The following is a 27,596-nucleotide window of genomic DNA, read 5'->3' as shown; positions in this document are numbered from 1 at the left end:
ACATTTAACAAAATGTCTTTAAAATCATCTTGCTTCAACCTCCATAAAAACAGTTCCTGTGTTGAACAGTGGTGAAAGCTGTGACATTTGCGTGACTCAGTAAACAAGACCACCTTTCCTTGATGAAATGCAGTTGGTGACCTTCAAACCTTTTGTGGATCTGGGGATACATGAGCAGCTCTGTTCCTCTGTTCTCCAAATAGACCTGATAGTTTCTTTTTTCAGAAAGTTGGAAGGCTGGAAGACTGGTTATTTTTGGGTGACTAGGTGCAGCAGTGCTCCATGTGCATCTTTCTGCTGTGAGAGTGTGTGTTATTGCTCACTGTACATCAGTTCTTATTTCCAGGGAAGCAAGAATGTTCTCTCCCAAAACTTGAAGGCAGAGCCTTTGGCTTTCATTTTATAATTCAACTTGTTGCAGTAAGAAAGAGGGATTGATTTCTTTTATACAGTGATGTCTGTGCCTCAGCAGATCCTGGAGATGGCAGTGGTTTCTTCATTCATTCTCCTCATTCTCCACATACTCCCCTTCGTTCTCATGCCTTGGTGGCATCTGCCTGGAGGGTTCATTTCTGTCTTCTTGTACCCTAAAATATTGTTTGGGAGTAGAGATTTTAAAACCAGCCAGAAACCTTGCTGAAGAGATTTTGTGTTAGAATACTTTTAAACTGCTCTAAGCTGATCTAGAACTGCACCCAGCTGAAGTCCACAACTTCAGTCTTGCTGGTGATGCAAGAGGTGCAGGAGCTACTTGTTTATTTTTCATAGCATGTGTGCTAATTCACGTCCAGGGTTTGAATTTGTGCTAATTCACATCCAGGGTTTGAATTTGTGCTAATTCACATCCAAGGTTTGAATTTGTGCTAATTCACATCCAGGGTTTGAATGTGTGCTAATTCACATCCAAGGTTTGGATAATTTGGTTCTGCCCAGAGACACAAAGGTGTCTGGGATTCCTGGGCATCTCCCATGAGGAGGGATGGGAGCCACTGGGGTGGACACTGAAAGGAGAAGGCAGTGCATGCTTTCCCAGATTTTTCTTCCCAGTTTTCCACTCCATCTGTTGGTGCTGGAGGGAGAAGGAGAACCCTTGATCTGTTCCATTCAGGGCTGCAGGGAGAGGTACTCACGTCATCTCGTAGTCAGTGTCCTTGCTTTCCCGGCAGCAGCAGCAGTAGGCAATGATCCCAATCACCACAATGGCAGCCACAACTCCCCCAATGATGCCAGCATACAGAGCTATGTTCATGGATGCTGTGTGGGAAGGGAGGAGTTAGCAGGGGCAGTGATGTCAGAGGGGATCAGCACAATCACTGCACTTCAAACCCCCCCACCAAACAAATGTGGAAGCCACATCTGTTTGACTACAGCAACTGGAAACAATTCTGTACTGGGTAGTACAGGAGCAGTTAGCTACTGACAGGGAGGAGCCCCTGGATCTGAACACCTGCTCTTCTTTGTCTCAGACATTTTAAATTCAGTGCTGACTCTGCACAGCTTTCATCACTTTTTGAACTAATCCAGTGCATTGGTGAGTGCTCTACTAGCATGTAAACCACTGGAGAGGGTCTCTCTTAAAGGTGTTCAGAAACCAGATGGTAACATTCCTCTCCTTTAATGCTTTGGCTCTGAGCTGAGATGTTCTCTCTGGTACTTCTCTTCCCCAAGGCAGCCCCATCTCTTACGTGGCACAACGCTGACTGTCATGTTGCAAAACTCCGTTCCCACTATGTTGGTTGAAGTGCAGATGTAAAAGCCAGAGGTGTCTGCTGAGATGTTCTTCAGAGTTATTTGTTGCCCTGTTGTGAAACACAAATCAGGCCAAAAAAGCTAAGAATAAAAGCAGGGGAGGAAGTGGCAACAGTGGCGCTCCAGTTCCAGCCCAGGGTGGCTGGACTGATGAGAGGTTATTAAAGCTGATGGATTGCTCTGTCTTGCTCAGGAGCTGCCATGCTCATCCCTAGGTTTTAGAGTGATTTGTGGGAGGATAAACAGAGTGTGCTGTTTTGATTACAGGGAACATGGTATTTGAACATTCCTTTTAGAAAGAAAACTGTAGGTGGAGGGTAGAGAAGTGTCTGTGCTTAGAGAAAGCTTTTTTTTTTTTTTTGCTGTTGTTTTGGCATTGGATTTTGAGAAATGTCAGATGCCCAAGTCAGGACCTGGCTCTGAGAACTGGCCATCTTGATAAATTAACTTGTTCAACAAGAGAAAGCTCTTCGGTCCTGCATCTCTTAGGATTTCAGATATGAGTTATTTAGCAGTGGGGGGAAATGTTTTCTAGTCTGGGAGAAGCCACATAGGCTGTGTAGATAAACAAGAAGAGCTCTAGTGACAGGATTGCAGTGATGCTGATGCTTTCTGTCCAGCCTCACACGGCTCAGAACCACGGGCTGAAGCTCAGCTCTGTCTGCTCAGGCAGTCAGTTTGTTTGTTACATCTCCAGCTGATATGGGATGTGTAGTCCATGCTTTTGGTTTGTGGGAGAGGTCCAGATCCCTGCTCTGAAAGCAAAAGATCGAATACTTCTTAATGACTTTCCTGTTTCCCTGGGATCTCACTTTTTTACATTTAGGATTTGCTGGCACCTAGTGCCAGATAGTAGAAGAGCATGCAAACTGAGAAATGACAGGTCATATGCTTGCTTGATTGATTTTTTATTTTTATATTTTTTTTTAGTCTCTACATACTCCTTGTGTTTACTTGTCGCCCTCCTGGTGGTGGTTTTTTTTTTTTTTTGTTTGTTTGTTTTTTGTGTGGGTTTTTTTTTGTTTTTTTTTTTGCTGGCTTTGTTGGGTTTTTTTTTTGGGGGGGGTATGCGTGATGTTTGTAGCTCTTAAAGTCTCAGTCTAGAAGTGGAATTTAAATGCTCCTAATAAATCAAAAGTGATTGAGTGAAATGGGGGAAATGTGGGTCAGGTGCTGTGAGCTCTGAAGTTTCTCCTGAGGGGGTTCTGCAGGCTTTGCAGCAGTGGGGCTTGTTTAGCACAGAAGCCATTGCTTGTGGTGACAGCAGGGCAGCCAGCCAGCCTGGGGCACCTGGGGACAGTCACACAGGGCTTGGCCACGGGTGCTCCGATGAGAGCACAAATGAGGTGGGAATGGGCCAGCAGAGATTGCTGTTCCAGGGAAGAACAGGGCGGCAGCAGAAGCTGCTGCTGTGACAATCTGCTGTGCCCAGGGCTGTGTGTGATGCGCTGGCACCACTTAGTGGCCACTGAAATGAATGAAGTTCCTGCCCCTGCTGATACATATTTCATGCAAGAATGAGCTCCGAGTGTGGATATCCTGTGGAGTCTCATCATCTTTAGTGTACTTCCCTTAAACCAGGAAGGGTAGGTACAAACACTTAGTCTTCCTGAAGCTGGACAGGCCACAAAAAGCAAAGTTGTTTAATGAAATAAATCTGAGTCCTCTGTCACTGTTACACTTGAAAGAGTATTAAACCCTCCTTCCTGTATAAATAGTTCTGTCAAAGTTCTGTTGTGGAAAGTCAGCTCCTTTTTCCTTCCAGAATCTGACTTTTAAAATGAAAGCAAATACAGTGTTAGGGCCTGTGTGTCAGTCCTAAAGAACCAGAAGCCTTTTTCATGCTCAAAGTGCAATGGTGTAACTTTCTCATACCCCCTTCCTCTAAGTGAGGGGTCGTCTCTGGAAGAAAGCTTCCAGAGCCAGCTTGTGTTTCCTTCAATTTATAAAGAGATCTGCTCACGGTCAAGTAAGCTGGGATGTAAAGACACTTAGAAAACTCAGTGTTGTTCCTCATGTTATGCCTTACTCCCAGCAACTGAGAAATAATTATTTCTGACTGCTTCCAGAGCCATCCATCTTTCTCCCTAGGGGAGAGATGAAGTTAAAGCCTTTCTGACCATTCTTATTTCAGGTGAGAGTCCTTTCTGCTAAGTTACTCCTGAGCATGTCTTGTATCAAAAGGACAGCTTTTCAAACTCCTGTTCAGAGAACATCCTAGAATAAGCCTGAAGAGTGTTTTTGTATTTGCATTTTAGAATCTTCCCAGCCCTCATCTGCAGAGACCTCAATGCTTTGATGTGTTTCAGTTTCTCATACCTTCTGTGTATGCTAGCGGACGGGGCTCATTTTGCACACTGAAGCTTTTCCAGGTGTATTTGGGTGCTGGGGAGCCCTCCTGAGAAGCACAGGTCAGGTTGATTGTCTGTCCATATTCTGGTGTCCCCAGAATCTTGCATTCAGGCTTGGATGGTGCAACTGAAGGAAGGAAAAAGGAATTGTATTAATCAGAAGCAGTTTCTTGTTTCAGCCCATTTGCATCTCTGGTTTTTATTCTTGCAAGAAGAGGCTGGTCTTGCACCTGCCACCTTCTTCTTAAAGGAACTTGAAGTGAATTTGGATCTAATTTGTTCCTCCCTTTTTGGGAGAAACAAGGAAAGCCAAAAAGGAATTGCAAGATGCTTTTTGGGATCTGCCTGATAGTGTTAGGTGACCCATCCTTTGGTAAGTGGAGTATGACAGGCCATAGGGGGAATGAGGGAAGCCCTGTAATGATGCTTGGGTTATGAGGAGGGCGAGCTGTACACACAGCCAGTGTGTACAGTGTCTGAGGGAGCTGCCTGCTCTACGCATCCCAGCGTCCTTCCACAGGGAGTAGGAAAAGACCAAAGGTGGAATTGGCTATGATATTTTTTGCTATTAGAAGATCTGTTTAAGCCGATGTGGACGTCAGAGGAAGGGCAGGTGTGTGTGTCAGGGGTGTGGCACTCCGGTGTCACCGCACCCAGGACGAAGAGGTCCACGAGCGCGGCCTGGCGCGGCGGGTCGTGCCGGAGGCGGACGCTGCAGACGTAGGTGCCGTTGTCCTCCATGGTCACGGCGCCCATGGTGACGCTGATGTCCCCGCCGTCCACGTCGCCGTTGAACTGGAGGCGGTGGTCGTAGCCCTCCCCGTACTGCACCAGCCCGTCGAAGTAGCGCGTCACGGCGTCAACCTGGCGCGTGGGCGGGGCACAGCGTCAGTCCCTGCTTCTGCTGTGTCATCTGCCATCTAACTTGGTCCATCAGCCCACTCCTAAGGAGCAGCTTGGAAAAGAGAACCTTAAACTGCAGCAGTTTGGGAAAAAACCAAGAAAAACCTAGAAATTCATCTCTGTTTCCATCTGGAATCCCTTTCTCACACCTTATCTGATTTCTTTTGCTGCGGCTTATTCACCTTTCCTCACCATGAGGAGAGGACAGCCCAAGACTTGGCTGAGACCTGTGTCAGTCAGATTGCCCTATGGGTGCACGAACTGCCAGCAAGGATCTCCAGAGAAGAAACCTCTGGCAGTTCTTGCAAGGAGATCTCCAAAAGCTGCTCCCCCTCTCACTAATTCCCAAGCATCAAGAAGAACTTTAAAAGTTTCTTAATTTTCCAATACTTCAAATGGATGTAGGAGACCTCAAGAATCTCTCCATGTACTGTTATCATCAACTTAACACTTTTTATATAGTATCAAAGATATGGGTACAACATATACATTTTATATATATATATATATATATATATATATATTTAGAAATTGTGTGTTTCACATATTTTAATAGATGTAAATCCCACAGTACATACAGTGATGTATCCTCAGTAAACAGCTGTAAGACCAATAGGGGTGGGAGCTTTCCTGGTGTTGTGCGATAGATTTGGGATAAATTGCATCTAGTCTGAGCATTTCTGTTTGCACAGTTCTGGGATTAAAAAAAAATCTGGAAGAAGTCTTTTTCTTCCAGCATCCATTCCCACTAAGATTCCCTCTCCTGCCCCTTCTTGGTTGCCCTCTCATCTGTTTCCTTATGCAGCTCAGTTTACCTTGCTATCGATTTTCTTCCAGACAACCAGGTCTCCTCTGTCAACAGCTGAGTTTGTTCTAAAATTACAGCGCAGGGTAGCATTTCTTCCTCTTGCCACTTGGATTTGCCTCTCAGGTGCTTCCACAGTGAGGGCATGAGCAGACACGAGAACTAGGAAGAGAATAAATGCTGCACTCAGCAAAAATAACAATATCTGGATTCCATGGTAGTGTCTTTGGCCTCCTTAGATGCCACAATAACCCCTAATTCCCTGTCATCCAGGACATTGCCCACTGAGCAAGATGTGATGTGTGCTGCAGCTGATTGGCTCTGGGAAGCTGCTGCACACGATGGCTTAGAGCTAAACTCTGCTCTCTGTTCCTTGCTTCCCTCTTCTTCACCTGTTCCTGTATTGCCATGGAGTTTAGAAAGATGCTGTACTTTTTTCTCTGAGCCCTCCTTCAGCGTGACTGACACCCTTTGACAGCTCAGAATGTACAGAGGGAGACAGATAAACAGATACTACAAGTGCATCAGCAGTCTTAAGGATTCAGGCTAAACTAACAAACTGATATTGTCAAATTTCAAGGATCAGGAAAACTGTCAAATAACTTGCCTCGATCCAAATCCATAGAAAAGTGACATTTTGTGCTAGGGAATCAAAACCTGTTCATGTTTTTCATCCCTGAAAATAGAAAAACCTAGAGAAGCAAAGAGTGGTTGAAAGAAACAAGGGAAGAAAAGCTCTTAGTTTTGTCTAAAAATGAGTAAGGTAGTAGTCACCTTTGTTCAAAAACTCGAGCTCCTGCCTCTGGAGCACAGGAATAGCTGAGAGCTGAATAAAACAGAAATCCCTCTGTGCCCTGGGGAAGCACGCAGGGCACAGGGCAGGTGGTTTTTTACACTGAATTCCCTCTGACTTGCACTTAATTCATCATGTCTGATCATTGCCTGGTGGGCAGGTCTTTGTTATTCTCAGAACTGAGCTGGACATTTATGTCTGCCCTGCCATAGGTGACCTTCATGCCTGCAGGAGTCCATGGTTAAAAACACCTGCTTTCTCCTCACAGTTTGTGTGGGTTCTGTGTTTGGGTTTGCTGCTTTGAGGTTTTGGTTTTGTTTCTTTTTTAATGGCACTGTCATTTGTGGAAGATATTTGGGAAAACTGTAAATGGCAAGGAAGGAAGTGCTGCTCAGAGGTGCTCCCATGGCAAAGAGGAATGTGGTGCAGTAAGGAGCAAAGAGGAGGAAGGCTTCCACCCATGCTGGGGATGCTGCATGTGGTGACGAAGGTTTGCTTCTGAAAGCTGAATCACTGTTCCCTGGAGAAGATTGATCTGAAAAGTTGCCACCTAGCAAACTTTGGGTCCTTATTCTGCCATATCTTTGTCCAGGTTAGATCTATAAGGAAGTGTAATGTATAAGGGAGAGAGCAAAGCATTTCTAGATTGCGCCCTGCTTGCAAACTGGTTGTGAATAGCCACTTTGTTAGACAGGAAGAGCACACAGCCCCCTGCTCTGGGTCAGTAAGTGAATGCTGTTGGCAAGCTGAGCACTGCCACATCCTTGACTAGCAGTGAACAAGAGTCCTTAGAAAATAACAGTGTGGGGACCCAGAAGGTTGTGTGGTCACTGCACTAAGAACCTGGGGTGACAGTTCAGGTAATTACACAGGTGCCATGGGCACAGGGATTTGCTTTTAGCCTAAATTCCATCTTTGCTGCATACTCCCAACAGCTGAGTCGTTCTGTATGCTCCCACAGAACAATGAACAGCTCAATGACTGAAATGTTGGGCTCTCACAGCTCAGAGCAAGGTGGTTTTCACCTCTTCCTCTGTGATGTGGCAGGAGTGGCTTCTGTTCTCTTGGGGATTATTTCATTTACAATGCTGATAGTCATGAGAAGGAAAGCGGGGCAAAGTATTGCTAGCATGCTTTTATTGCAGCCACTCCCAGATCTTTCCCTGCCCTGTAGCACCCAGGGCAAGGCCCATGTTTGCACAGCCCCTGGGCTCTTTCTGACTGCTGTTTTCATGTGCCCTCCCTATGAGAGACACCTGGGAAAGCTTTCTCCTTGCTTGTTGTGACTGGATAGAGATGCTTTCCTGCATTTAAGTGAAAAGCACCACTGTCTGTACTAGGAAATGGAGCAAAACCCATTTCCTGATCTTTTTGTCACTCAGAAACTGGTTCCACTGGGCTGGGGTTCACTGACAGGTCATAAACGCAGCCCTGAGGCAAAGAAACCACCCAAACCTCAGACTTCTTTTCCTTCTTCCAATTGGATGAGTCAAATCCTACAATAAATGAGATCTTTCTTTTATTCCAGACCTGTTTGGTGCAGAGTTGGGGAGCAGCTGAACCCAACACTGCATGTGAGGCACAGCCTGTAACACATTTATTCATCTGTTGCTGTCACTCTCGTGTCCCACTGCTTCTGGTGCTCTTCATTTGTCACCCACGTCTCTCTCTACATCCCAGAAGGAGCTTCCCTCTCTCAGGGAAGCAACAGTTTCATCCTGGGATGTCACTGACTCAGTGACATCCTTCCCATTTCTCACCACATTTCACTTCACAGTCAGTACATTTAAGAGTTGTGGTTTATTCTTCAAAGGTTGGGGATTTTTGTCTGAGCAGAAACAGAATCTATTCAAAATATGGCTGAAGGCAAGGGAAGTAAATTTTGAAAGAACTCCAAAAAAGGAGAGGACAAATAGCTTACATACTACTAGAGAGACAATGTCACCTAGATTTAAGCCTTGGAGTTACTTTTTTGCGTGTTATCACTTTGTGTGTTTATAGCATTTTAAAAAATGTGAGAGACATTTTGTATGTTTATAACTTGTTAAAAAATACGAATGGTTTTCTCCCCCTCTGCTTAGAGATTTGTACTTGTACAAAGGAAGAAGAAAACGAAAGTGACATTTCTGCTTTCACATTCCTTACTGAATAGTTGTTAACAGACTGAAGGGCAATTAATACAATTACAGGAATATTTTGTTTGCTGAAATAAATTGAGATTCTGATCAAGCAAAAAAAGGAGCATAATTTGCATAGCATGAAAGGTGAGAATGTTGAAAGAGTGAATATCAGTGGCTTTGCAGTAGTTACATAATGATCATCAAACCATGACCCAAGTGACATTTGTTGCATGTGGAGCCCATCCACTTTTTCTGATTACTTTAAACTTTGTGAATTTCCTTTTTGTGGGTCTTACTGTTGAAGTGAGGTTTTCAGGATTTTTAGTTCAAAAACCCCAAGCAATTCCCATGTGCGTAGCTTGGTCTGAAGCTTGGAATGAGGTTGTAGGAACATTGATATAAGAATATGAGACAGATAAAAGTCAGTGGAGCTGAGACTTCCAGAGGAGGAGATTCCTTCTTCAGAGATAAATATTGTATTAACAGAAACCAAGAAAATTGTTTATGAAAAATACTTTCAGTTTCATGAAGAACAGCATTTTTTCCTATTCCTAACAGTTTTGGGAGATGTGTGTGGATGTTCAGCACAGAGATGGTACACACACTTGTCTGGCCATAAGCACAAAAGAACCTTCACTAAACAAAAGAGAGACATACAAAGTGCACTGGAGTCCTTGTACTTTGTAGTGCTGGTTCCTGCCACCCAACCCTTGAGGACATAACCAAATTAGTACTCACTTGCACTGAAAATGAGGAGCCCAAGTCCTTTCGTCGCCGTCCCCCTCATCCCTCCTTTGTTTCACCTCAAGGTGCTCTTCCTTGTAATCTCCAGGAGGCTGGGTAGGTGATTGGCTTTCCCTGAAGGGCTGCTTTGCAGTGGCATTGCAGGTTCACTTCCTCAGTCTCTTAAAAGTGCTTCTGCCCCAGCCTGCCCCTCCCTCCTGGCCACAATGACAAGCCACATCACCAGTAGGCTTTGACATCACCTGCTGCTCTCTATAAACTTGGGAGCTCCTTGGCCACTTGTGAACTTTCTCCCACAGTTAAACGGCCTTTCCCCGTTTCTCCCAACACGCAGGTGCATGGAGCAAGGGAAGGGTGTGGTGGGGCTGGAGTGTGCAGTGCAGCTGAAATCATGCATGTGATGGCAGGCACCTAGGGGAGGATAAACCTCATTTTTCTTAAGGAACAGAGTTGAAAAGGTATTAAAGTGTTTCACAATGCAGGCAGCAGCCCACATCCAGGCTTTAAGGACCTGAGGGCCTAACTCCATTTACTCTAAGTACTCATACAAATACATACTCTATGGCAGTTGGATGACTAATGGGTTATGTAAATATAAGTTATGTAAATATAACCTCAGCCAGGTTCTTACTCTCTGATGCTCACTGTTCCACTGCCCAGTGTGTGGCTTGCACAACAGGCACAGGTACCAAAGGTGTTGCTCCCTGTCTGTGCAGAAGGCTGCACAGATCACCCAGCCCATGCCTTGCAGCACTCTGGTGATGGGTCTGTCGAGGCATGGGCACTGAACAGCCAGCACTGCTCTCATGCTCTGGAAGGGCACTTGGGAGTCACAAATAACCACTGCTATCATTGACTGAAGAGTAAAAGGGGGACTCATGGCAGCTGGGGCAAATATCTGACATTATGTTTAACTGACGGCAGTGTGTCTTCTAAACATTTCACTGCCACTAGGCAGTGAGGGATGTGTCCATGTGGGATAATCATCTATGCTCTGTTTCTAGCCATTTGAGGGACAAAGTGACTTCTAGGGTGTGAGTGACCATTTCAGGCATCTAGATGGGACATCATGTTCTTAGATATCATTTTGAGATGAAATTAGTTGAATAATGCAGTATATTATCGATGAACTTTGTTGAGGATTATGAAGGAGGCTTCCTCAAAACACCGCATAGCTGTGTTTAGTGTAGTAAAGCACATCTGTATCTTGCTGTTGTGCTGACCTCAGGCTTGTGTGGCAAATCTGCCAGAAGCCATGCTGAAGATTTGCCTTTTGGTCTATAGTTGTTCAAAATACCTCTCTGTCTGTGTCATTATTAAAGATACTGAGCAGTACTGGTCCCAGTGCAGGATCATGAGGGACACGACTTGTTCACAATCCCTGTTGGGATGCTGAGCCATTGACTGTATTTGGATCCCATCCAGCCACTTCTTTATCCATCAAATAGTCCATCAATCAAATCCACCTCTCTCCAAATGAGAGGTAAGGATGTTGTGTGGGACCATGCCAAAGTCAATACAGAAGTCCAGGTAGCTGACAGGTAGCTTACTTTCCCTTAGGTTGGAGTGGTTTCAGCCTGCACTGCATTTCCCAAGGATATCAGAGGTCGTACCTGCATTTCAGTTTGTGCCTGCTGGGATCCCCCTTGCCTGGAGGCTCTCTGCAGGCAGAGGTCCAGCCTCACTGCCTCTGGACTCTTTTTCTGCAACTGAGAAACCATCCAGCCCACAGCAGGGAAGGAGTTAAGTGCTTACCAGCTGCTGTCTGTGAGGCACTGAATTCCTTCCCATGCAATCCAGCAGCCAGTGTCAGGACAGCTATATTTAGAAGGCTGATAAAGGTTTGGTGCCAACAGTTGTCCTGCCCCTCGATGAAGAAGCAGTAGAGAGAGTGAGAGGGGGGCAGCTGGTTGCTTTCCCCCCCAGTAGCTCTCCTTGCTGTCTTCAGTGGCCTCCTCTGCCGTGCTGCCAGCAGGGACCCGCAGTGGAGCCATCAGGCACAGGGTAAGTTCCCTTTCCTTGCTCACCCTTCTCCCTGCTCGCTGCCTGTGGGTGACCACGCGGCCGCCATCCCCCGGCCTGAGCCCGGCTGCCGCTGCCTCTTGTGGCACTGAGGCACTGAGGCAAGGGTCCCTCTGCCTGGGCCAGGGCAGGTGTTGCCTGCTGTGTTTCAGTGTTCCTCACTGAGCTGTCGTGCCCTTGCTCTCCCACACCCAGGGTGAGAACAGCAGCCTCCACACAAAGGATTACAAGGACAAAGTCCCCAAGCCTTCAAGCTCCTTTGGCTTTAAGCTTTAGGGGCGTTTCATTTTGGGGACACGAGGTCTCATGTTTCTTGCCCCTGACCCTGTTTCCAGCCCAGCTCTGGCTGTGTACAGCTCCTTCCAGCCACCTCGTGCGGTCGGTCAGGCGAGTATAGAGTTTCTGCCCTGCCACCCCTTCCTTCCTGGCCTTCCAGCACCCTTACTCACAGGCAAAGAGCATTGGTGCTCGCTGGGCAGCAGCCAGGGAGCTGCATGAGGCCCTGGGAATGGCAGGTGCCCTGGAAAAGGAGCCAGCACAGCCCTTGTGGAAAGGGCTCCTCACAGGAGCAGTGTGGGAGCTCTTCTGCTGTACCCCTGCCACTTGTGCCCCAGAGCCAGGGACTGGCCTTCTGTGCAGCCCTGTGTAATGGCTGTCCCTGCTCCCTGCAGCGGGTCCGCAGCAGCCGCCATGGCCAGCGGCAGAGACTCGGACAGCGAGGAGCCGCCGGTGCCCCAGGAGGAAGAGGAGGAGGAGGAGGCGGGCCCGGACGTGAAGGCCGTGCAGGCCCATTACCTGCGCAGCCCCTCGCCCAGCCGGTGAGTCCCCAGGCACCAACACGGCTCCTGGCAGCACGTGGGAGTGCTGCCCTTCCCTGCTTCCCTTCCTCCTCTCCTCCACCCTGGCGCCTGGGCCAAGCTGAGCCCGGGGATTCCCTGCCCTCCCCGAGGTGGGGTCAGTGTGCCACTCACACAGGGCCCGCAGAGACAGGACTCCTGCACTAATGAATCCACCCTGCTGGGAGACTGCAGCAGGGATAAACTGCAGGAAGGAGTACTATGGGCTGCTGGTGTCTCTCTTCCCTGTCTCACCCTCTCATACTCCTATGCTGAAACTTCTGATCCAATTTCAACTCTTCACAAATTCAGCTTCATCTTTATGTCCATTATAAGGATTTGTGGATTTATTGAATGTTGATATTAGGCTTTGCCAGCCCTAGAAAGACCAAAGATCTTGGGATTTGGGTTTGATTCAGAACCAGCTTTAGCTACAGGCTTCAGGCACTGAACAGGAGGCTGTCACAGCACAAGCAGAAATTGAGTTACCTCAAGCAAAACAAGCATGATTAGATGTGTTTTCTCCTAACACAAGGAAAAATACACCCCTCTGTTCTCTTTTCCTAAAGCAAAATGCTCTGCAGGGCTTTCTGTAACCTTTGAGATGCTTTAGCTGAAAGCAAGAAGTAGGGATAGAGTTTAAAAGGAACCTTCCCCAGTGTCCCTTGACAAGTAGGAGGTTATGAAATGTTTCCTGCTAACTGTGGGACACTGCAGAAAAATTGAGTACTTATTTCATTTAACCACATGAAATCAAAATTGTTTAGGAAGATCACTGAGTTCACATAAAGTAAAATTATGTATTGAGCTCTCTCCTACTGCTCATCAGTCACTCAAAATGAACAGAAACATCTCTCCAAATTATTCCTTTCCTTTTCCTTTTTCCTTTTTCTCCCTTTTTTTCATGCTGTCAGTGGCAAAACACAGTGATGAAAATGGCAAGACCATTCCCAGCCAGAAGGGGGTCCTTGAAAGATCCAGGCTTGGGCAGATTCTGTGTTTCACAGAGGCTCAGGGCAGCTACAGGTAAAACATGTTGAGCTTGTGGTGGCAGATTATTGCCAACTGCTACCTTTTTATTGAGCTTGGGGGCAGCCTTTACAGCAGAAGGAATCGAAGGCAGGGCATAGCTGCAAATTTGTGTCAGCTCCTGTAAATGAGACTGAGACTCCCCTTGCTCATCTCGTAAACTGCTTTGAAGAACTAGAAGAGGATTACTTGCAGTCACGGTTGACAAGTGCTGGAACTCAGCTAAATGACCTGGATGAGCCTGTTAAGTGGTTTCCGATGGCTGTGCCCTCTGTTTTGATTCTGGAGCCTGAAAGCAGTTCAGCTCTCCAGACACTGCTGCACCCTGACTGCATATTAATCACCCTCCCTCTCCTGCTTTAATTAAACAAAAACAAACAGTCTGCAGGCCTTGCATTGCCAGAGAGCTTCTGTGATGGCAGCACACTTGTCCTGGTGATTTGTACCATCTATTTGGAAGGCAGTGTAGAGGGTGTAGATCAGGGAAAAAGCCCTGTAAAATATTTTGTTAAGATGGCCTAACTGAATCTTCTTGGACTGTATAGGTGGATCCAGAGAGAAATGTATTTGTTTTTAAGGTTGTGGCCTTTTTTGCTTAACAAAAACTTGCTACACTATGTCAAATAACACTTCAAAGGTGTTTGTGGGTGTCGTAGTGGTTTCTGACCCACAGTGACACAACACTGAGTGAGTGGAGAGACTGATCACAGGTTCATGCTCTGAAGTGCCCAAGGTACAAAGTACTGAGGGAGAGATTCATAGGCTTCAATCTCAGTGCTTGCACTGAAGCTTGTGGTAGCTCAAAGGATGCTTGCAGGCAATTAACTAGCAGAAAGAAAACCCAACAGTTTTCTAGCACAATCTGTTTTGAATTACTCAATAAATTCTAGTTAGAGCCATGTTTATATCTGTCTGTCTAAGTGGGAGTTATTTGTGAGACTTTTTCTTGTGATCCATCCCCTCCCAGTCTCAAACCAGACACTGATGTTCTCTGCCCATAAACTCCTCCACCAGGCAATCTGATCACACTCCCAGCCCCCTGCAGCTTCTCCTCATGGGACCTGTCTGCATCCTGCAAACACTGGATACCGAGACATCTTTGAAGCCTGTAGTGCCATGCTAGAGATTGGGGTGGGAATGAGATGTGGGAGAAGAGCTGGGACTTCCCTTCTACAATCAAAGAATCCTCCCTGCTCTAGTTCCTTGTTATTCCACTCTGGAATGGGTGAAGAGGGCTGAAGTCCTGGGGATGGGATCCCAGTGGATCCCAGCATTTGCCTAACAGGCAGTGTGGTTGGTTGGCAGGTATTCAGTGATATCAGACACTGACACAGAGAGCATCTTCATGGAGCCAATCCATCTGTCATCTGCTGTGGCTGCCAAACAAATCATCAGTGAAGGTAAGAGACTATGCAAGTTACAGAGACCTGAAGTTGCACTTGCTTTGCCTTTCTCATCTACAGATCCTAAATGATAAAAAAGCCCTTATGAGAAAACTCCATCTGAAGTAGAGAAAGAAAGATCAACTTACAGAAAGGTTTGGTGACCTCCTTTGAAGCTGTGCAATGAATCTGTGGCAGAATTGTGTACTGCAGGGGTAAAAGTTTGAGTGCTGGTTGCTTGCTGCAACAAGCTAAATCAGACTAGAATGGAATAGAATAAAATAAAATGGAGTATTTCAGTTTGAAGGACATAGGTGATGATCTAAGTCCAACTATCAGGGCTGACCAAAAGTTAAATCATGTTATTAAAGCACTGTCCAACATCTCTTAAACACTGTCAAGGATGGGGCATTAACCACCTCCCTAGGAAGCCTGTTCCAGTGTTTGACCACGCTCTCAGAGAAAAAGTGGTTCTCTATGTCCAGTCTGAATCTCCCCATCTCAGCTTTGAACCATTCCCACATGTTTGACCACTGGATACAAGGGAGAAGAGCCCAACAGCTCCCTCTCCACTTCCCCACTCTGGGCCTGGAATAAGGGTGCCCTTAACTCCCAGGCCTTGGGCCAGTGTGGGGCTGAGTGCAAGGTGCCCTTCTCATTGCTGATTGCCCTGAGGCAGCTCCTAGGAACACGTACCTGCCCACACTGCAGACAGAGCAGGGTGGTATTTCTGGGGAAGAAAAGCCACAAGGCTTGTCCAGGCACAAGTAATGATAGCTCATCCATTTGCATTGTTTTTGTGTGCTTTTGGTTACAATGTCAGTTTATTCCAGAGCTGAAGACAAAGGATGTCAGGGTGGACTCGGTGTGTCCCAGGATGCTGGAGTCTGCGCAGCAGCTGATGGTGGAAGACCTGTACAACCGAGTTAAGGAGAAGATTGATGACACCAGCTTGTTTAACACGCCGTGTGTGATGGACTTGCAGAGGGCACTCATGAAGGACAGGCTGGAGACCCCCAGGGATGCTGTGGATGAAGTCTGGCCTAATGTCTTCATAGCAGAAAAGTGAGTGTCAGCTTCTGTCATCAAGCTGCACGAGATTCCCAGTAAAGGGTCAGATGGAACCATTGAAGGCATAACATGTATTACATGCATCTAATACCTTTCATCCCTAGAGAGCCCTAAAGTGTTTTTCAGACTGTGCTCACAGAAATCTCTATGCACTGGAAAGTAAATACTTCTGGAATAGAATCAGCAGCTTTCCTATTCTGTTTAGATGCCTCAACAGTTTAAGAGAGGAAAAGACAAATTAGCCCAAATTCCACTGTTCTGACTGGAATTTGGCCCTAAAATTGGAACTAAAGTCTTTGGTATGTAGAAGGGAGTTTAAAAGGTAATGCCAAAGCAAATGTCAAGTAAACATTATTAGGTATCCTGTGCCGTGGTTCAGCTATATGTGTAAGTGAGCAGACAGAATTAGAAGGGGATATAGAGTAAAGCATCAATTATGGAGTGGTAAAAATTGATAAATAAGTACATGGTCTGATCCTAGGATGGCAGTATGAGTTTCAAACCAAGCTGGAGTGGAAACAGAGCATGTGGCTCTACAGGCTTCTTGTTTTCTTCTCAGAGTGAGTATTGGAAAGGGATACCTGTAGAACTCTCAAAGGACATTAAGACCTGAGTGGTGCCTCATGCTGAATGAGTTGCATGGACTGGGAGTTATGTAGACTTTGTAGCATGCAGCTCTTTTCCCACCTAAAATAGGGGCACTGATATCTAACACGTTTTTCCCTTTTTTGCAGAAGCGTTGCAGTGAACAAAAGCCGTTTGAAGAGACTGGGGATCACCCATGTCCTGAATGCAGCTCATGGCACAGGTGTCTACACAGGAGCAAGTTTCTACAATGGTCTCAATATCCAGTACCTGGGCATTGAAGTGGATGATTTTCCAGATGCAGATATCTCCAAACACTTCCGCCCAGCTGCAGAGTTCCTTGACGAAGCCCTGCTGACTTACAGAGGTAAGAGGAGGTTGAAGTGGTTCCAGGTTGCTTGGGAATTAACAGGAGGAAACCTTACTCTGATAAACAGCTGATATGCCACACTTGTAATGGGGTAGAAGGCAGAGCCTTTGCCCTCTGCATGACAGCGAGCACCTCCTGCCTGTTTCTGCCCAGTCTCATTCAGAACAGGAGGGAGCAAACTGGAAAGGGGAGGCAGCCCAGCAGCCCCATGGCTTCAGGTTCAAAGTAGGCTGCAAGTCAGCTCCTGCAGCTGATTTGAAAGAACCTGACTGTAGCAAAGAGTAGAATCCCTGCTCTAATATTTTTTTTTTAAATATTGATAGTCTATAATACTATATAAATAGAGAGATAGGTATATTCCTGTACCATGCACTTTCCAGTTTTGCCATGATGCCATAAACCAGGCTGATTTACCAGAACAACCCAAGTGGGTGAGTTGAACCTCTGGGTGTCTACACCCAGGCTGCTGTCAGATTTGCTGGACTTCAATTCCATGGCAACTGTTACTCTGTGGACCTCCAGTGCACTCTAGTCATTTTATTGCACATTCAGTGGACAGTTAGAAATATCTTTTTGCAGTTCAGTATTGAAAGAAGCACCGGGGTCTGTGATATCACTGATATTCCTCATATAAATTGTCAATTAATCTCATTTCTGTGGAGAGGCAACAGAAAGCACTAGTGACAGTAAGAAAAGTGTAAAGTTTTGTTTGTATGCAAGGAATGTTGAGCCAGTTTTCATAGCTGAACAACACAAGGAGGATGCACCAAGGCAGATGAACCTTGGAAGAAATGAAAGGAAGGAGATCTCCCCCTCTTGGTGAGCTGTTAGATTGGTTTAGCTGGCTGGTAAAACACTTGGAAGGCAACCAAGACTTTTGATGCTAAGGTATTAAAGAGATTTCAGGATTGGAGGAAGAGGTTCATTAGGTAAACCTCTTGTGGTAACATATCAGCAGTTAGAAAGATGATGCTTAAATTGGCTTCATTAAGTTTCAGTGCAAACAGATTGATTGAACTGGAGTCTATCACACATTTAGAAGCAGTAATTTCAGTTGTTTGCAAGCTAGCAAAGCCTCATTTACACTCTCTCCGTATTTACAAGCTTTCCTTTAGCTGTAATTTGCCATACAAGTAACTTAAACCCCAAACAATTTGTCTGTGCCAAAGTTTGGTTTTCTGTAAGACGTAGTAAATGCTGTAAAATAAAGCAGATCCTCAGTTTTGATTCTTGCTTATACCATTACTGGTGGAGGACAGTGGGTCCCACTAGTTTAAAGCATCTGGATCAGTTTGTCAAATTCAGCTCTTTTCTGATAGTTGCTTGGTTCTGTTCTTGTAAGATATAACAGGACTTTGGCCTCCAGCCAGTCTTCAATGTAATTGTTTGAGGGTACCTTGCGAAACTGATCTAGATCCTGGCAAAAATACTATTAAATTAATATAAAATTGTTATTTAAGTCCTATAATGTCCCTTATAGGAAAAATAAGTTACTTGCTTATCCTCCCAGTACCTTCCTGGAGGCTAATGCTAATATCTCACTTTTTACATATTGAGAAAAAAGCATGGAGAGCTTAAATGTCTGACCCTATGTCAGCTAGCAAGTCAAGATTATCTCACTTGCCTTTCTAATACCTATTATAAGCTTTTTGACTATTTGAGTAAGTGAAGTGTGTAGGTGAAAATACAAATACTATTTAAATTGTTTGGAAATGTGCTTGCCCACAGTTTTTGAGACTAATGTGCTTTTTTTTGTATGTATCTAGATTTTTATTAAGGTAAAGCTAGTGAATATTTAGTGTTGGTTTCAGTCTCTGAAACATATAATCAGTGTAGTTTTTAACACTATGCAGAGAATGCTTTTGTGCTACATACCAGAGCATCCTGTCTGCTATTGGAAATAGCTGATGCCTTTCATGTTCACTGTCTGTAGGCAGAATCCTTGTCAGCAGTGAGATGGGGATGAGCCGCTCAGCTGTGCTGGTGGCTGCCTACCTGATGATCTACCACCACATGACTGTTCTGGAGGCTCTGATGACCCTGAGGAAGAAGCGTGCCATCTACCCCAACGACGGCTTCCTGAAGCAGCTGCGGGAGCTCAACGAGCAGCTCTTGGAGGAGAGAGAGCTGGAGCGTTCTGGAGATGAGGACGTGACTCCAAGCCAAAGTCCTCTTCCCTGTGCAGGGACTTCTTCACGGCTCTCTGGAGCTGGGGACTCAGGGAGCATCAAGGGAGCCAAAGCCCACTCCATCACAGTAGAAGAAGAGGACACCAGCAGCATTCTGGGTAGTTTTATGAGCTCTTCGTCAGTGGAAAAAACTAGCTGGGTTTCCAAACACTCCACCCTGATCACTGAGGAGGAAGAGGAACAATTGTATGAGGAATGGAGGAAGAAACAAGGCCTGTCTGTAAAGGAAGCAGGAGTTCACCATGAAAGAAGAACATCTCCAAAGCATCTGGATCAGGAAGAGGAACAATCTGATGAAGATGTGGAACGGAGGATTCACGATTGGCAGCGCAGAAATGAGAAATACCAGATGGCAGGTACAGCCAGGGAGGAGGATGGTGAATGCAGCATGGGAGGAAGACCTTACCCATCAGGTGAATTCAGTGATGTTGAGAGTGTGAGCAGTTTTGAGATCCGAACCCTAAAGAAGCAGCTGGAAGCCAGTAGCTTTAGCAGGATGAGGAGGAGCCGCACAGACTCTGTGTCTTCTGAGAGCACCTGGGACATGTGGAATCAGAGGCTTCTGGAGATTGAGAAAGAAGCTGCTCAGAGGTATCATTCTAGGAATAAGACCTGTGGGGAAAGACAATCCCCAGAAATGGGAAGAAAGGAGAGGGATGTGGATGAGGAGAGTGTGCTTTCAGACTCCTCCTGTAGCTCCTTCTACAATTTCTGCCAAAAGAACAAGGACAAGTTGACTCCTCTAGAAAGGTGGAAGGTCAAGAGGATCCAGTTTGGCTTTCACAAGAAGGATTTAGAACCATCATCTGCACCATCTCCAGCAGAGGATGGCAGCCAGGCAGGTCAGGAGGAAACAGAAGGGAAGAGTTTGTCAGATATTGATCTGACTGCTTACCAGGCTTGGAAAATGAAGCGGCAGAAGAAGGTGGGCAGTGAAAGCAGCAAGGAGGAATTTGTGGAATTTGCCAAAACTGAGGATTCTGCTTCAGCTAAAAAGAGACAGAGGCGTGTAGAGCTCCTTGAACGTTCAAAGAAAATTTTAGAAGAAAGCCAGTCCATGTGCAGCTGGGAGACAGAGAGTACAATGAGTGGGAGTATTCCCCTGTCAGCTTTCTGGTCTTCAGCGCCTTCTGCAAGTGGTGCTGACGATGCAGCTTCTGCCCTGAGCATGCAGACAAATCATTCATCTTTGTCACAGGCCAGGAGTTGTACTGGAGCAACAGAGATGCCAAATATACCCCTTCCCAATCTCCCAGTTGGCCCAGGTGACACAATATCCATGGCAAGCATTCAGAAGTGGATCGCTAACGTGGTCAGTGAAACCATTGCTCAAAAGCAGAATGAGATCCTGATGCTGTCCCGTCCATCGTCCGCCATGGCCTCCCTGTCAGGAGACCTTGGCAGGCGAGCAGATGACGACAAAGTTTCTCTTCTCAGTGCTCAGAGTGGCTCATCCCTGGCTGCCTCTCAGCTCCACCAGCAGGACCTGCGCAGGGCTGAGTCTCAGTCTGTGCTGTCCTGCAACACCTCCGTGAGCGCAAGGACAGAAGGGACTGCTTCAAACATGAAGATGACCCAGACAAGCAAACCACTGTACAGCCTCTTTGCTGATGATGTTGACCTAAAGAAACTCAGGAGGAAGGAGAAAGAGATGCAAATGGAAATGAGAGAAAAAATGTCAGACTATCAAATTGAAAAGGTGATCAGAGACAATAAACGCAGCACTTTATTTAAAAAAAAGGTGACCAAAGCAGAGGAAGATGAAACAGAAGATGACAGAGAGAGTACAACAAACAGCCACAGGCGTCCCTTGCAAGCAGATTTTGACAGAACTGATGCAGTCTTTGATCTGTCCAGTCAACCTGCAGCCTCAGGTGCACCAAAGTCAGAGGTAGATACTGATATTACCAAGTGGCTCAATGGCCTGAAAGCAGAAAGAGAACCACCGTCATATTATGATCAGACTGAGAAAGCTAGAGAGAAATATAGATCATCCAGAGTTAGACAGATGGATTCTGAGACATCTAGTTACAGATTCTGCAGATCCCAAAGAAAAGAGCTAGATAGCTGTTCTTCCTACGAGTCAACAGGAGATTCACTGAGAACCATGTCAAGATTTTCCTCTGCTTCTGCAAAAGAGGACAAAAAGATGTACAAGTTCACGAGGTCCAGGGTCAGTGAGACAAGTTCCAGAGGAAGCAGCCCAGATCTGCATGTTTTCAGCCAGTCACCTGAACCACCCTTTGACTCTGAATCCCCTGAACCATCTACACAGAGCCGAGTTAGAGCTCATCACGTGGAGGCATGTGAAGAGGAGGCCAGGTCAGACGTGTCAGAGTGTGGAGCAAAGAGAAAGTTCACCCAAAGCTTTTCAAAGTCTGAAGAAGATGGAAAGAAGGAGGCAAAAGTGGAGCAAAGTGAAGAAAGGTTTGCATCTAGGCAGGTCTCTCAGTACAGGCGAAGCGCACGTAAAGAAGAGGAAGAAGAGATGGATGATGATGCCATTATTGCTGCTTGGAGAAGCCGACTAGAGGAAACTACAGCAAAGCTCCAGCGGAGAAGGGAAGAGTGACCAAGATCAGACTCCAGGAACACAAGCAGAGCCACAGAGTCCCTGAATCACTCACTCATCATTATATTTTTGATAATCCTTTGTGGTTTGTAGGGCATTTCCTGCAGATAGTTCTCTTCTTAATCAAAAGCGATGAAGGGAAGAGGTCAAGTTCTGCAAGTGTTTGTGGTTTGTCAGAAAGAAGATGCTGGTATTAAATGATCAATGTAGGTAGGAACACAATGTTAGAAGCCATTAGGAGCCAGACAATGTTTCAGCAGCAAAAGCAGGTAACGGTGACACCTCAAGTCAAAAGACCAATCACATCCCATTTTGGTTATTTCAATTTCCTAGTGTCATTAAAGACTGGACATGTTTTTTCTAGGATCTTTTTGATCATAAATGGAAGAAGCCAACAGCCTTTTCTAGGAACTTAGAGAATGCTTTTCTCTTAATCAGTTTTACTTTATACGACTGAGAAGATATTACCAGGTAGGCTCCATTTTCTGCACTAGCCTTACGAATGTCTAGAGAAGTAAGACAGTTCAGGTTTATATGTGTTCTGTTTTACTTTACTAAATAGCAGAAGCAAAGTGGAATACTTGAAAAAAGAAGATGTGTCCTGTTTAGAAGTTAAGTGCAGTAATGAATGTATTCATTGTTTTCCATTAGATAGAGTCATCTATGCTCCAGTATGGTTGGTTCCTCCCAATAACTTCAGGTCAACAAAGGAAAAACACAGTAATATGAGCAGCCATCCAAAAATCTTTTTTTTATGTAGTTAAAGAGATAGAGTTAGGATTAGTGTTAGTGTAGGCTGGGTTTCTGAGTATTGACTTCACTTTGGTTTATATGCAGCTCAGCTAAATTGGTGCTTTTGTGTTTATAGTCAGTTTAATTTTCAACATGATTGCCTTGAAAGAAAAGAGCAATACACAAACTGACCTCATAATAAAATTGTTTAATTACACCATAGGTGTAAGGTACCGTGCACCTAAGGAGAAATTGTGTGTCTGTGAAGGTGGCACCTGGAAACTTGTTTTTAGGAGGCGCAGGTAGGTTCAAATGGCATCTTACAGTTAAAGTGTTCTTATATCCTGAGCTACACAGGAAGAAGCCCAGCCTCCATGGTAACTGAGTACTCCAGGTTAAGAGCCTCAGGTCTTTCCATGCCCTGCAGAGCCTTGTGAGCTTGTGTGACACAACCCACCAGCTTGCCACAGCATCACTTGTGTGTCTTTCCACACCACAGCACCCAACCCTCACCAGTCAACATCCTCCACCTCTCTCTTGTAAGCACATAGGCCGGTTTCTACTGACTTTGGCTCAGGAATTGTCAGTTCTCTCTTCTGTACAGACTGTATTTTGAACCAACAAAGCCCTCTGGCAGAGCTGAATCTAAAACAACAATGGAGGGATGATGCAGTAGCGCTGTCTCACAGGAAGTTTGTCTTTTTCTTGTAATCTCTTCTCCCTCCCACTGTGATGCTTAGAGCTCACCATTACCATTGTGCTAGTACCTCTCCCTATTTTAATTGTGTAATACAGACAGCAAGCTCCACAGGGCAAGGGCCTGCTCTTTGTCCCTGTCTGTATGGCGCTGCGCGCATCAGCAATGCTATCTAAATAATGGTTACTGATAACAAAATGCAGCTGGCAATTTTCCTAAACTTAGAATCATTTCTCTCAACTATAACTCACTGATCAGACATTATCCCTGCTTCTCTGAAGATAAAGATGATTCTTTCTGACAGCCAGGACTGGGGTAAATGATAGCTACTTATTGTCAGGTGAATGGAGTCTCACAATCAGGTGATTAACCAGTAACAAAGCTAGAAAAAATATGAGAAATCACTTACTTGTGTGGGTTGTTTTGGGGTTTTGTGGTTTTGTTTTTTTTTTTAGTAAACTCAGATTACATTTCTGAAATACATAAGGAACATGGTTGTGCTAATGTTTCAGGCATGCAGAGATGCTCTATGGTTTATAATGCTCTTCTACTATAAAATAATATATTATACAATGCATCCCTTCTTTCTGTATATTTCTGTGAGTTGCTATTTTTAAAGTAGTGAAATTCCAGGCCTTGAGCCACATTCTGAGAATTTATATTGAATTTCAGCAGTGTGTGTTAGGATAGGCATTTTGCTCTTTCCTTCATCCCTGGTAAAGTTGCTCTGCAGAAAACAGCTCTGCATAGACATATTTGGAGCTTGCTTTAATTTCATCCTAGAAAAGGTCTTAAGTTTTGATGGATCAAAGTGGAAGTGTGCAGTACCTTCTGGCACTGAATTTACTTTTTTATCAAAGGCTGATTCCCTCTGAAAAATCCCTCCTGCTTCCTGTGCCTGGATGTTCCCAGCAGACAAGCCTGTCCTCTGCAGTACTGCAGGGGGCATCTCGCGCTGTAAAAGACGAGCAGTAGATGATGTAGTAATTGGTTTCATTTTGCACTGTACAGCACAGCCTTTGTTTGGGCAGCATTTTGATTTAAACACTAATCTAGGTCTGCTACCCAAATAAATTATTCAAGACCAAGGGGCAGAATATGGTTCTGTAACAAGTCTGAGCCAGACCATCCTGATAGCGAGTTTTGACCCTTGTGAGAAAGGGTTAAGTGGGTTCTGCTGACTCATTGAGGTAGGTGGCTTATTAGTTCACTTGTGTAAAAGGGAGATAAAAATGGTTTGCTGGGGAGAGGCCATCTAAGATGCTGGCTGAGCAGCCATGAGGGAGAAGCCTTAGAAATAGCTGAACTTTATTTTCTTATTGCTTATATCCTTGTTAATAAAGCCAAACCCCCAAAGCAATAAGGGGGTGGGGATCATTTTGGACTCCATGCAGTATATGGCCAGTGCTTGAAAGCAAGATGGGAAAGGCTCCAGCTCACAGGTATAAATTACATGAAACAGTGACATAAAGACCTTGCATGGTGAAAATATTAAAGCATTCAGTCATAAGACCAATAACCAGGAGAGACAGAAATGGAGGGGTTGAAGGCAGGCTAGAAAGTCAGGTTTTAAGATGAGAATTTAGAAGGAGATAAGGAATTGCTGAAAGGGGAGAGGTCTGCACAGATTGTTTCAGGTGACCAGAGCTGCAGAGTGAATGGTTTTTCAGCAATGACACCAGTCTGACAGTAGATTAAAAGAGTAAATAAGTACCCAAATTTATCTAGGAAGGATTTTTCAGCAAAGATGTGCTGGGACTGATATTTTTTCCCTCTCAGTTTGCTGCCATAGGGAGGAGGGGTTTTTTGGCATTGTATAGTGGAAGGTGAAAGTGAAAGGAGCATCCATAGGGTCAGTTAAGAATATAAACACAAGAACATAAGAAAGGCTCTGTGGGGTCAGACCAAAGGTCCATCTGGCTCAATATCCTGTCTCTGATAGAGAACAACAGTGAATACCTAGGGAAGAATATATACAGTGATAAAAGTGCTATTTCCCCAGCATGATCTTCCAGCTTCTAATCATTTGCAACTCAAGGCCTTCCTAAGCCAGGTGTGATATTTTTGTATTTAATAGCCCTTAATAGGTTTTCCTTCTATGTAAGTGCCTAGTAATTTCTGAGTTATAACCACTATAGCCTCGTACCCGCTAGCCTCTGTGACCCCTTGTAGCAAGAAGTCCCACAAGTTACTGCACACAAAATGCTCAGCCATCTTCTTTCTGCCTATTCTGATCCCTCTGCCCACTGGCCTTCAATGCCAATCTAGTGTCTGTTTAGTATCTACATGTCCCATGAGATTTTACCCCCCTTCAGTCATTCTGTCCCATCCTTAATTCTCTGTTTTTTCACCTGAATTACTTATTCCTCATATAGGAGCTGCCCCATGTCTCTTCATTGTCCTGGCTATTCTTCTCTGAACCCTTTCTAGTTCTGCTTTGTCATGTTTGAGATGAGGGACCAAATCCTCACATAGTATTCAGGGTGCAGGTGTAGCAAGGATTTATCTTATGGCATACTGACCTTTTTTTTCTCTTTTCTGTTCCTTCTCTATTGACTGCTAACAGTCTGTGTGTTCCTTTGGCTCTTCTTGAGCACCAGAGTGATGTTTTCATAGAACTGTTTATTTTATACACCAAATCTTGTTGGATGGCAATGGTCAGATGTGAAATCATCATTTTATGTGTTAAGTTTCCTTATTTGTAATGTTTTACATTTATTAGCCTTGAACTTCATCTGCCATCTTAGTTCTCAATCTCTGTCACATTAAATCCTTCTGCATTTTTCCACAGCTATCCTCCCATTTCTACTGCTCTGTTTCCTTAATGTCCTTTGAACAAGGTAGAAACTCAGAGGATGTGGGAAGCAAAGAAGTTAAGGAGGGATAGATGAGAGAGAAACCCATTTGATGTTGATCTGCTTGAAGTTAGAAATAAGAAAGTGATGAAAGTCAGAGAGCTAGGAGATAAATGTTCAAAAAGAGATCTGAAGACAATAGACAAATTGAGAAGGGAAGCTATAGTGGTCAGAGACAGGAAGATACAAATGTAAACCAAAGAGGCCAATGCAAAATATTAATTCGTTTAGATTTATCAATGTCTGGGAAAAGGCTAGGAGGCAACATCTCTGGGAAGTAAGGAGAAATAAAGAAGTTACAAGTGTGTGAGAAATGTGAAGGGGACTGGGAGAAATGGAAAGAGTGAGAGACATTAGTGGGACACCGATGATAAAATGACATTGGTGCTGGACTGGGAATTCAGTGTAGTACAAGCAAGTTTGAAAGAAGTGGAAATGTGCCAGAAATATGTTATTCCTACTGTAAGAGCTGCATTTTGCGTTGTAATACTGATAGCTGTGGGGCCATGGCCCATTTCCCCCATCCAGGAATTTCAGGACAATGTGATTTATTGCATGCAGCACTAGCTTAGACTGGATAATTTTAAAAGGAGTTTAGCACCATTTCCTTCCTTTACAGCTCCTTGAGAAATGCTTGCACATTAGCTGTGGTGGAGAGCTAGGTGAATTATGAGACAAAAAGTTTTATTTGGGGAGGTTATGTTGCATTGCCTGCCTTTCCTTAAAGGGTGTAGCTGGAATCCATTCAATATAGACATTATAATGTGAAAACACAATATCCATGACCTTCCTAAATGTATAGACAATCCAACAAAGGTACTGAAAGCATGTGATTAATATAGTCTAGGGCTTGGAAACAGATACTGCATACTCATGTAATCCTGCAAAATCTCTTTGAGAGCTACCTGCCTATTCTCTGAAATTTCACTTGTCATGTAGAAAAATGAAAGTGGGTCTGATCTCTGGCTGCTCTTCTAATTGTGAAGAAAACTTCCAGAATGGGAAGTATGTGTAACAAATAAACTGTTCTCTAGAGAGGTGAGAGCATAGGTCTAAATGGTGTGTGAATTGCCCCAGTCATTTCAGCAAGGTTCTAACTTATTTGCCCAGAAGTAATAATTTAAATGCCAATAATATTTGTCACCCTGTAGTTCATGTAATAAATTGAAAAAGGTTCAAAGTGCATGTATTTAGCTTGTTTATTGCCAATACCAGCATAATCTGCTTGAATGAGCACCCTGTCTTTGTGGTTGGTTTTGTTGTTTTCTGGTTTGTTTGGGTTTTTTTTTTTTTTTGCTTAGGCTGCCTTTTGTTCTTTGGTACATTTCAACATATTCAGGAGCAGATTTCATGTTGTTTCTAGCTATCCTCCTGTTACAACCACTCAGTAGCTTCTGAGCTTGGTGTTTTCATGTGACTGCTGTACCTCTGCCACAGGGTGCACACACACACAAAAACACACACAGATATAAAGACAAAACATTATTTGTGACTTATAAAAGCAGGCAACAATATGGATTCAGTTCTTCCCAGGACTATCCAAGTGCAGTGATGTGAAAACTGTCTTAGAGAGCTGGAGAAGGGACATCCTGTTTGTGCTTTGAACCTTCCCCTCTGGATTGCATTTCATTTTTATTTGCATGTATCTTTAAAACAGACAATTTTAGTCCTTACACAAGAGCATAACTGCTTCCACATCTGATTCATATCTGCAGGTAGACTGGTTTACTTTTAGTTAAGATCTGTGTGCCCAGGAAGACAGAAATGTGTGTAATAGAAAACTAGCTTCAT

The 27,596-nt window shown here is 44.7% G+C and overlaps 2 protein-coding genes across 2 annotated transcripts; one reads left to right on the top strand and one right to left on the bottom strand.

Annotated features, from left to right (window-relative positions):
- Positions 1-48: 48 nt before the first annotated feature.
- Positions 49-9,590, bottom strand: GPA33 (glycoprotein A33). The gene is made up of 7 exons (XM_059466472.1): positions 9,460-9,590; positions 5,819-5,970; positions 4,754-4,964; positions 4,069-4,227; positions 1,686-1,799; positions 1,131-1,254; positions 49-587 (listed from the first exon to the last, which is right to left on the bottom strand). The coding sequence occupies exons 1-7, from the start codon at positions 9,506-9,508 to the stop codon at positions 497-499; spliced, it is 900 nt and encodes a 299-aa protein (XP_059322455.1). The 5' UTR covers positions 9,509-9,590; the 3' UTR covers positions 49-496.
- Positions 9,591-11,366: 1,776 nt separating this feature from the next.
- On the top strand, positions 11,367-26,973 carry STYXL2 (serine/threonine/tyrosine interacting like 2). Its single transcript, XM_059466885.1, has 6 exons — positions 11,367-11,469; positions 12,159-12,305; positions 14,658-14,752; positions 15,568-15,799; positions 16,540-16,757; positions 18,694-26,973. The coding sequence occupies exons 2-6, from the start codon at positions 12,178-12,180 to the stop codon at positions 21,519-21,521; spliced, it is 3,501 nt and encodes a 1,166-aa protein (XP_059322868.1). The 5' UTR covers positions 11,367-11,469; positions 12,159-12,177; the 3' UTR covers positions 21,522-26,973.
- Positions 26,974-27,596: the final 623 nt, after the last annotated feature.

Source organism: Ammospiza nelsoni, chromosome 2, assembly GCF_027579445.1.
Source record: "Ammospiza nelsoni isolate bAmmNel1 chromosome 2, bAmmNel1.pri, whole genome shotgun sequence".
NCBI lineage: Eukaryota > Metazoa > Chordata > Aves > Passeriformes > Passerellidae > Ammospiza > Ammospiza nelsoni.
Note: the sequence above shows the minus strand (reverse complement) of the source record. Positions and strands in the feature narration are given on the sequence as shown.